Genomic DNA, 11,614 nt, shown 5'->3' with positions numbered 1-11,614 from the left:
AAATATATTATTATTCAAACATTTAATAAAACTAAATGTTTAAATAAAAAATGCATTTTGTGGTTTACAGCATCTGTGAAAGTAAAATGTATGATGACAATAGGACAAAGGTGAGGAGGGGTGAAATTAATGTATGCAGTTGCAAGTCTCTTATATTTTAAGAGAAGTTGTATAACATCACTTGAAAATAGATAACCAATAAGTCATATGTTAAAGTTGCATGCTATAAACAATAAAGCAATTCCTAGAATGATATAACAAAGACTTATCATAAACAATAAAGAGATAAAGTAGAATTACAAAAATTGTTCAATAAATCCAAAGGAAGGCAGGAAAAAAGGATAAGAGAATTAAAAACATATGTGACAAACAATGGAAGGAAGATGATAAATTTAAAATAAACTTATCAATAATTACACTAAAAGTAAATGTTCTAAATATCAAAGATTTGTCAAATTGATTTTAAAAAGCAGAAAACACCTACAAGAAACACACCTCAAATATGAATACACAAATAGATTAAAAATAAAAGGATAAAAAATACACAGTGCTAACAATAATAAAAATAAAAGGCTAAAGCAGCTGTACTAGTATTAAGTGAAGTAGATTATGCAGCAAAGATTATTACTAGGGATAAAGATAGTATTTCATAATGATAAAGAGAGAAACTTTTATGATTGTTATTTCTACTGCATGAATTTATGCACCATATGAGAATTTCAAGACACATGAAGCAAAAGTTGACAGAACTACAAGCATAAATAAACATGTCTACAGTTATTTTTAGAGATGTCAATACCTTCTGACAATAATTGATGAAACAAGTAGACAGAAAATCAGTAATGATAGAGCGGATTTGAATAACACTCTCATTTAATTTGATCTAGTGTACTAGCATAGAAGATTCTACAAATAGTAGAATACATATTATTTTCAAGTATACAAGCAATATTTACCAAGATAGCCCATACTGTAGACCATAAAAAAAGTGTCAAAAGTTTTTAAGGTATTCAAGCCATACAAAGTATATTCTCTGATTACTATGAAATTAAAAACTAATAACAGAAAGATGTCTGGAAAATCCCCCAAATATTTGGAAACTAAATAACACACCTCTAAATTACACAAGTTAAAGAATACATAAAAGGGGAATTAAAAATTATTTCAAACTTAATGAAAATGAAATTACTACCTATCAAAACTTACAGAAGGTCACAATTTTATAGAATTAATTCTAATAATAGAAGAGAATAAAGTCCTCACATCAATGAACTCTGCTCCCAACTAGATAAAGGAGAACTCAAAGGAAGTAGAAAAAAGGAACAAATAAATGTCAGAATATAAATTAATGAAAAAGGAAAATACAGAAAATCAATAAAGCCAAAAGCTGATTCTTTGAAATTAGGGGATAAATATTTAGCTATACTGATTAGGGTGAAAAAAACAAAGTACTAGTATCAGGAATTAGATCAAGGGCATTTTTATGGATCATAAATGTTAAGAGGCTAAAAGGTGAATATTATGAATAAATTTATGCCAACAAATTTAACAACTTAGATGAAGTTAGTTAAAAACCTTATGAAGTAAACTGCAGGCTCAGGTGGCTTCATTAGTTAATTCTACTAAATGTTTACAAATAATTAATACCAAGTCTACACAAATTCTTTCAAAAAATTGAAAAGAAGGGCATACTCTCCAAGTTATTCTGAGTTCAGCACTAAACTTAAAACAAAACCAAAAAAAAAAAAAAATACAAGAAGTGAACTACTAATCAATATCCCTCATAAACATAGATGCAAAAGTTCTAAACAAAATTTTAAGAAATCAAATCCAACAATATGTAAAAAGGATAATACGTCATGGCCAAGTAGGAATTTCCAGAGATGCAATGTTGATTTAACATGCAAATATCAATCACTGTAGCAGGATTCTGGGAAGATGGCAGAGTAGGAAGCACCAGAAATCTATCTCCTCACCTAGAAAACAATGGCATTGGCAGAATCTGCATGATGTAACTACTTTGGAACACTGGAGTATAGACTGAAGGCTTGCCACTTCCAGGAAATGTCTTTGTTGGTAAATTGCAGTTAATTTTGGTCAACTTCAGCTCTTAGTACAGTAGCAGCTATCCATTTCTCACCTCCCCACCCCATGGCAGGCAGCTATGCAAGTTTTCCTGGAGCCACTTGCATGTAGTTAGCAGGAACCAGGGTGGGCAAAAAGAACTCTGTCCTCCAAATGTGAGGTATCTGTGCTCTGACTGCAGATTCTAATCAGAGAGTCACCATCAAGAAATGGCAGCTTAAGTTGTTGTACCTCCCTCATTTTTTTTTTCATTTTATCTGGAGAATTCGATATGTTTAATATCCACATATAAGTTGATATGACATTTTCCCCATCATAATTTGTAAGTATAATCCAAGACTAAAAACATATTCTTTTTTTCTTTCAGACAAACTTAAAAGCCACAGAAGACCCCTTTGTTATCACTGAACTTATTGATCCAATGACAGTGAGTCACTACCGAAATAAACAGCAACCTCTGAAAGAAGGGCCACAATAAAGAGAAAGCTGGAGTCTTCTCGAACTATTTCAGCTGCTGTCACTGGCAGCACTGGGAGGCCTAACACTGGCCCAGGTAATCTTCAAATCTTCTTTTTGGAGAATGGAAACATGTAGGGGTTGCAAAGTAAATCACGTAGTGGGACCTTGGTCCTAAAGTGAGGAATGTTTATAAAAGCTGTAAGTGCCAAGGCCATCCAATATCACACAAGGATATAAAATACACAAGGCTCCGTGGGAAAAAACTAACCATGAGAAATGATGACTTCTCTCACCAGTATAAAAGTGGGAAAAACTCAAAAGCCCAGTTTTAAACAGGTTGTCATGTCAGACTTCCTCTATAAAAAGCCAAATTATTACCAGGTTCCAATGAGTACAGAAGAACTGCCTCCCAAGGAGATGTTTAAACTATACCTTGGATCCTAAAATAAACCAGGCAGTTAAATAATTTCAAAATGTGCAAAACAGACATTCCCCTTGAGTTATCAAGGCGCTACAAAGTGCCTTTCAAACCATCCACGAGTCCTACTTATTAAACAGCCACACAGGTGAGAACCAAATTCGGGTTTCCAACAGAAATCATAGAATGTTACTTGGCAAAGCTCAGTTCCCTACAACAGCTTGTCAGGCAGTCAGTCAGTCTCAAATTACTGTGGCTCCTCTCAAATTGCTGTCAAACCCCACTTGGCTGAGAGCTGAGGTCCGAGGACGCGAAGGCCAGCAGCCGGTGGCTAAGCAGGGTGTTGTGCCGTCTTAGGTACACTATGATGTCTCCCTGCTTCTCCACCACGTCTTCCAGGCTCGAGAGAGTCCTGAATCCAGTCTCCGAAGTAATATTGATGGGGTAAGCATAGAGTTTCTCTTCTTCAAGTACATCAGGCTGTGGCTTGGCTTTATTAAATTTTCGAATTTTCACTGTGTACATGAGCAGGCACATCAGGGAACAGACCAGCTCCAGGGCCAGCGTGGCCAGAATGAGGTCCAGGTACAGCGTGCTGGGCTCTGGGAAGGAGTGCTTCAGGCAGAGCAGGAGGAGGAGTGCCGTGCTGCCAGTAGAGTGTATCATCAGCGCAAGGCTTTTAAGATGCCTCGTGGACCGGTAGATCTTGTTATAGCCTCGGTTTCTCACTTTGCTGTGGTGATACTGGATATATCATTCAAGAAGAAAATGCAGAATCCACAAAATAACTTTTCTGAGGATTATGACCGTCTGAACTTTCACTGGGATGGTATAGTTTCCTGGGCACTTGTCCTCAATTGGATTGGGGTATGAACAAAGCACACCTGTTAAAAATGCTAAAATAACAAACACAACATGTATCAGCAAGAGAAGACTTGCTATGATGACTGTAGGAAGAAGGTGGAATCTGGGCCTGAAATGAGCTTGTAATGAGTGATGTGCAAGATGCTGGGTGTCCAGAAGGGGGTCTTCCTCAATACTCTGGACAAGATCCAAGGAACCGTCCTCCATGCTGCGCGCCGCCGGAGGCCGCAGCCCCGCCGCCCGTACCTCCCCCATTTTTGCAAGCTATTCCCCCGACTGAAGTGACTCAATGTGATTTAAAGGGTCAGTGCCAGTTTTCCTTCCTTTCTTTTTCTTTGTTTCAACATTTGGAAGCCAGATATTGAAGATTAGAACATTCAAAAGCAACCACTTTTGGGGGGAATCTAGAAAGCCACTATACATGCACAGGAAAAGGCACAGGCTCAAAAAAGACCTGAGAAGACTTTGAGTTTATACTTAACGTGATTCTTGGCACAGAGGTAGCCTATAACTATAAAAAACCATAACAAACAAGCAAAAACAGCAAACCATGAGGAAGGGAACCAGATGTCAAGAGATACAACATTATTAGATTCAAATGTCCAGTTTCCAGCTAAAACATCACAGGCATAGAAAGAGACAGGAAAATATGGCCCATTCAAAGGAAAAATGAAACCAAAAGGAAGTGTCTCTGAAAAGGAAATGATGGCAGATCTACTAGACAAAGACTTTTAAACAACTGTCTTAAAAATACCCAAAGAACTACATGAAGATGAGTATGTCAAGAAAATACTGAACAAAATGGAAATAACAATAAAGAGATATAACACAACATTGTAAAGCAATTATACTCCAATAAAGATCTGAAAAATAAAGAGATAGAAAACCTAATAAGAAACCAAAACAATTCTGGAACTGAGAAGTACAATAACAGAAATAAAAGGTTTACTACAGGGATTAAAAGGCAGATTTGAGCAGAGAGGAGAAAGAATGAATCTTAGTTGATAGTAGGATAATGAAATTACTGAATCTGAGGAACAGAAAGAAAAAAGATTGAAGGAAAGTGAATAGAGCCTAAGAAACCTTTGAGACACTATCAAAGAAATGAACATACACATTGTGGGAGTCCCAGAAGGAGAATGGGGAAAAAGACACAGATCCACCCACCAGAATGCAGGCACTAGTCCCTCCCATTAGGAAGCCTACTGGAAACACTGGACAAACACCACCACAGGGGGCAGAGAACAGAAGCAAGAGGAATTATAACTAGGTAGCCTAGGAAAAGGAGACCTCAAATACTGTAAATTAGACAAAATGAGAAAACAGAGAAACATCTTGTAGGCAAAGGAGCAAGGTAAAAACCCACAAGACCAAATAAATGAAAAAGAAATAGGCAAATTGCCTGAAAGATAATTCAGAGTAATATAGTAAAGATGATCCAAAATCTTGAAAACAAAAAAGAGAAAATACCAGAAACATTCAACAAAAATCTAGAAGAACTAAAGAGCAAACAAACAATAATAAACAACACAATGACTGAAATTAAAAATACTCCAGATGGAATCAACAGCAGAATAACTGAGGCAGAAGAACAGTAAGTGAGCTGGAAGATAGAATGGTGGAAGTAACTGCCAGAAATAACAGAGCAGAATAAAAAGAAGAAAAAGAATGGAAGATAGTCTCAGAGACCTTGGTGACAACATTAAGCACACCAATATTCAAATCATAGGCGTCCCAGAGCAAAAAGAAAAGAAAGGATCTGAGAAAATATTTGAAGATATTACAGTCAAAAACTTCCCTAACATGAGAAAGGAAATAGACAATTAAGTCCAAGAAGTACAGAGAGTCAATTACAGAATCAACCCTAGGAGAAATACACCGAGGTACATATTAATCAAACTAATGAAAATTAAACACAAAGAAAAAATATTAAAAGCAGCAAGAGAAAAGCAACAAATAACATATAAGGGAACCCTCATAAGGATAACAATTGATCTTTCAGCAGAAACTCTGCAGGCAAGAAGGGAGTGGCAGGATATACTGAAATTCCTGAGAGAGAAAAACCTACAGCCAAGAATACTCTACCCAACAAGAATCTCATTCAGATTCAACAGAGAAATCAAAAGCTTTACAAACTATCAAAAGTTGAGAGAATTCAGCACCACTAAATCAGCTTTACAACAATTGCTAGAGTAATTTATCTAGGCAGGAAACAAAAGAGAAGGAAAAGACCTACAGAAACAAACCCAAAACAATTAAGAAAATGGTAATAGGAACATACATGTCAATAATCACCTTAAAGGTAAATGGATTAAATGCTCCAACCAAAAGATACAGACTGGCTGAATGGATACAAAAACAAGACCCTTATATATGCTGCCTACAAGAGACCCACTTCAGACCTAGGTACACATACAGACTGAAAGTAAGGGGCTGGAAAAAGATATTCCATGCAAATGGAAGTCAAATAACAGCTGGAGGAGCAATACTCATATCAGACAAATTAGAATTTAAAGTAAAGTCTATTACAAGAGACATGGAAAGACACTATGTAATGATCAAGGGATCAATAGAAGATATAACAATTGTAAATACATACGCACCCAACATAAGATCACCTCAATACATAAGGCAAATGCTAACAACCATAGAAGGAGAAATCAACAGTAACACAATAATAGTAGGAGACTTTAACACCTCACTTACATGAATGGACAGATTATCCAAACAGAAAATAAATAAGGACACACAAGCTTTAAATGACGCATTAGATCATCTCGACTTGATATTTATAGGACATTCCATCAAAAACTACAGAATACACTTTCTTCTCAAGTGCACAAGGAACATTCTCCAGGATGGATCACATCTTGGGTCACAAATTAAGCCTTGGTAAATTTAAGAAAATTGAAATTGTATCAAGCATCTTTTCTGACCACAGCACCATGAGACTAGATAGCAATTACAAGAAAAAGTCTGTAAAAAATACAAACACATGGAGGCTAAACAATAAACTATTAAGCAACCAAAAGATCACTGAAGAAATCAAAGAGGAAATCAAAACATACCTAGAAACAAATGACAATGAAAACACAATGACCCAAAACCTATGGGATGCAGCAAAAGCAGTTCTAAGAGGGAAGTTTATAGCAATACAATCCTACCTCAAGAAACAAGAAAACTCTTGAATAAACAACCTAACCTTACACCTAAAACAATTAGAGAAAGAAGAACAAAAAAATCCCAAAGTGAGCAGAAGGAAGGAAATCATAAAGATCAGATCAAAAATAAATGAAAAAGAAATGAAGGGAACAATAGCAATGATCAATAAAACTAAAAGCTGGTTCTTTGAGAAGGTAAATAAAATTGATAAATCATTAGCCATACTCATCACACAAAAAAAGGGGAAAGCTGCAAATCAACAGAACTAGAAATGAAAAAGGAGAAGCAACAACTGACACCGCAGAAATACAAAGGATCATGAGAGACTACCACAAGCAACTATATGCCAATAAATTGGATAACCTGGAAGAAATGGATGAATTCTTAGAAAAATACAATATTCCAAGACTGAACCAGGAAGAAGTAGAAAATATGAACAGACCAATAACAAGCACAGAAATTGAAACTGTGATGAAAAATCTTCCAACAAACAAAAGCCTAGGGCCAGATGGTTTCACAGTTGAATTCTATCAAACATTTAGAGAAGAGTTAACACCAACCCTTCTCAAACTCTTCCAAAATACATCAGAAGGAGGAACACTCCGAAACTCATTCTACGAGGCCACCATCACCCTGATACCAAAACCAGACAAAGATGTCACACAAAAAAGAAAATTACAGGCCAATATCATCAATGAATATAGATGCAAAAATCTTCAATAAAACACTAGCAAACAGAATCCAACAGCACATTAAAAAGATCATACACCATGATCAAGTGGGGTTTATCCCTGGAGTGGAAGGATTCTTCAGTATACACAAATCAATCAATGTGATACACCATATTAACAAATTGAAAGATAAAAACCATATGATCATCTCAATAGATGCAGAAATACTTTTGACAAAATTCATCATCCATTTATGATAAAAACTCTCCAGAAAGTGTGCATAAAAGGAAAGTACATCAAAATAACAAAAGCCATATAGGTCAACCAACGGCCAACATCATTCTCAATGGTGAAAAACGGAAAGCATTCTCTCTAAGAACAGGAACAAGACAAGGGTGCCCACTCTCATGACTATTATTCAACATAGTTTTGGAAGTTTTAACCACAGCAATCAGAGAAGACATGTAATAAAAGGAATCCATAGTGGCTGTACCAACTTACATTCCCACCAACAGTGCAGGAGAGTTCCCTTTTCGCCACACCCTCTCCAACATTTATTGTTTCTAGATGTTTTGATGATGGCCATTCTGACCAGTGTGAGGGGATACCTCATTGTGGATTTGACATGCATTTCTCTAATGATTAGTGATGTTGAGCATCTTTTCATGTGTTTGTTGGCCATGTGTAAGTCTTCTTTGGAGAAATGTCTACTTAGGTCTTACACCCATTTGTGGATTCGGTTATTTGCTTTTTTGGTTTTAAGCTGCATGAGCTACTTGTATATTTTGGAGATTAATTCTTTGTCAGTTGCTTCACTGGCAAGGATTTTCTCCCATTCTGAGGGAATTGTCTTCTTGTCTTGTTCATGGTTTCTTTCGCTGTGCAAAAGCTTTTAAATTTCATTAGGTCCCATTTGTTTATTCTTGATTTTATTTCCATTATTCTAGGAGGTGTGTCAAAAAGGATCTTGCTTTGATGGATGTCATAGAGTGTTATGCCTATGTTTTCCTCCAGGAGTTTTATAGTGTCTGGCCTTACATTTAGCTCTTTAATCCACTACTGGACATATACCCAGAGAAAACCATAATCCAAAAAGAAACATGTACCATCATGTTCATTGCAGTACTATTTACGATAGCCAGGACATGGAAGCAACCTAAATGCCCATCAACAGATGAATGGATAAAGATGTGGCACATATACAATGAAATATTACTCAGCCATAAAAAGGAATGAAATGGAGCTATATGTAATGAGGTGGATGGACCTAGAGTCTGTCATACAGAGTGAAGTAAGCCAGAAAGAGAAAAACAAATACTGTATGCTAACTCATATAAACGGAATCTAAAAAAATGGTAGTGATGAACCCAGTGACAGGGCAAGAATAAGGATGCAGATGCAGAGAATGGACTGGAGGACACAGGGTTGGGTGGGTGGCGGTGAAGGGGAAGCTGGGACAAAGTGAGAGAGTAGCATAGACATACTTACACTACCAACTGTAAAATAGATAGCTAGTGGGAAGTTGCTGTATAACATAGGGAGATCAACTCAATGGTGGGTGATGTCTTAGAGGGACAGGACAGGGAGGGTGGGAGGGAGTCAAAGGAGGGAGGGGATATGGGGATATATGTATAAATACAGCTGATTCACTTTGGTGTACCTCAAAAGCTGGTACAAGAGTGTAAAGCAAATATATTCCAATAAAGAGCTTTTAAAAAAAGGAATCCAAATTGGGAAAGAAGTAGTAAAACTGTCACTCTTTGCAGATGACAGGATATTACACATAGAAAATCCTAAAGTTGCTACCAGAAAACTACTATTGCTAATTGATGAATTTAGTAAAGTAGCAGGATACAAAATTAATGCACAGAAATCTCTTGCATTCCTATACACTAACAACAAAAAATCAGAAAGAGGAATTAAGTATTGTATTTAGAAAAGTACAATTTACCATTGCAACAAAAAGAATAAAATATCTAGGAAGAAACCTACCTAATGAGGCAAAAGACCTCTAATGCAGAAAACTATAAGACATTGATGAAAGAAATCAGAGATGACACAAACAGATGGAGAAACATACCATGTTGTTGGATTGGAACAATCAACATTGTGAAAATGAGTTATACTACCCAAAGCAATCTATAGATTCAATGCCATCCCTATCAAATTACCAATGGCATTTTTCACAGAACTAGAACAAGAAATTTTACAATGTGTATAGAAATGCAAAAGACCCTGAATAGCCAAAGCAATCTTGAGAAGGAAAGATGGAGCTGGAGGAATCAGACTCCCTGATTTCAGACTATACTACATGGCCACAGTGATTAAGACAGTATGGTACTGACACAAAAACAGAAATATAGGTCAATGGAATGGAATAGAGAGCCCAGAGATAAGGTGACAATATGTGCGTGGATTTATCTTTGACAAAGGAAGCAAGAATAAACAATGGAGAAAAGACAGCCTCTTCAATAAGTGGTGCTGGGAAAACTGGACAACCAAGTGTAAAAGAATGAAAGTAGAACACTTCCAAACACCATACACAGAAATAACCTCAAAATGGATTAAAGATCTAAATGTAAGGCCAGACACTATAAAACTCTTAGAGGAAAACATAGGCAGAATGTTCTATGACATAAATCAAAGCAAGATTCTTTTCTACCCACCTCCTTGAATAATGGAAATAAAACCAAAAATAAACAAATGGGACCTAATAATGTAACTTAAAATCTTTTTCACAGGAAAGGAAACCATAAACAAGACAAGAAGACAACCCTCATAATGGAAGAAAATATTCACTAACAAAGCAACTGACAAAGGATTAATCTCCAAAATATATAAGGAGCTCATGCCACTCAATAAAAAAAAGAAAAGAAAAAGAAAAAGAAAAAAAAAAGCAATCCAAAAATTGGCAGGACGTGGAAGCAACCTAAATGTCCATCAACAGATGAATGGATAAACAAGATGTGGCACATATATACAATGGAATATTACTCAGCCATAAGAAGGAATGAAATTGAATTATTTGCAGTGAGGTGGATGGACCTAGAGTCTGTCATACAGAGTGAAGTAAGCCAGAAAGAAAAAAAAACAAATACTGTATGCTAACTCATATACACGGAAACTAAAAAAAGTGTTACAGATGAAGCTAGTGGCAGGGCAAGAATAAAGATGCAGATATAGAGAATGGACTTGAGGACAAGGGCCAGGGAGGGGTGCAGTGAAGAGGAAGCCAGGGTGAAGTGAGAGAGTAGCATTGACATATATACACTACCAAATGTAAAATAGCTAGTGGGAAGCTGCTGCATAACACAGGGAGATCAACTTAATGATGAGTGATGACTTAAAGGGCTGGGATAGGGAAGGAAGGAAGGAGTTGTGGGAGGGAGGTGAAATGGAGATATATGTATAAATACAGCTGATTCACTTTGATGTACAGCAAAAACTGTCACAAGTGTAAAGCAATTATATTCCATTAAAGAGCTTAAAAAAAAAAAAAAGAAAGCAGGAGTGGCTATGCTAATATCAGATAAAATAGACTTTAAACCAAAAAAGTATACAAGAGACAAAGAAGGATATTATATATTAATAAAAGTTTCAATACAGTAAAATATAATGTATATAAACACTTATACAGTAAATAATAGGTTATCAAAATATATAATGCAAAAATTGACATAATTAAAGGGAGAAATAGACAGTTCTACAATAACAGTTGGAGACTTCAATACCCTACTCTCGATAATGGATAGAACAAGCAGACAAAAGATAAGAAAGAAAATAGAGGACTTTACAACACAATAAACCAACTAGATCTAACAGACATATACAAAAAGCCTCTACCCAATAACAGAATACATATTCTTCTCAAGTGCACATGGAATATTTTCCAGGAGAGGCCATAGGTAAGGCCACAAATTAAGTCTCAATCGATTTTAAAAGATAGACTCATACA

The 11,614-nt window shown here is 35.9% G+C and overlaps 1 protein-coding gene across 1 annotated transcript; it reads right to left on the bottom strand.

Moving 5' to 3' along the window:
- Positions 1 to 2,533: 2,533 nt before the first annotated feature.
- Positions 2,534 to 4,039, bottom strand: LOC130849567 (transmembrane protein 192-like). Its single transcript, XM_057728546.1, is given in 1 exon segment — positions 2,534 to 4,039. A coding segment is annotated over 1 exon segment (798 nt). The 5' UTR covers positions 4,034 to 4,039; the 3' UTR covers positions 2,534 to 3,235.
- Positions 4,040 to 11,614: the final 7,575 nt, after the last annotated feature.

Source organism: Hippopotamus amphibius, chromosome 3 (genome assembly GCF_030028045.1).
Source record: "Hippopotamus amphibius kiboko isolate mHipAmp2 chromosome 3, mHipAmp2.hap2, whole genome shotgun sequence".
Lineage (NCBI taxonomy): Eukaryota > Metazoa > Chordata > Mammalia > Artiodactyla > Hippopotamidae > Hippopotamus > Hippopotamus amphibius.
The sequence above is the reverse complement of the archived record's forward strand: the minus strand, read 5'-3'. Positions and strand labels throughout refer to the sequence as shown.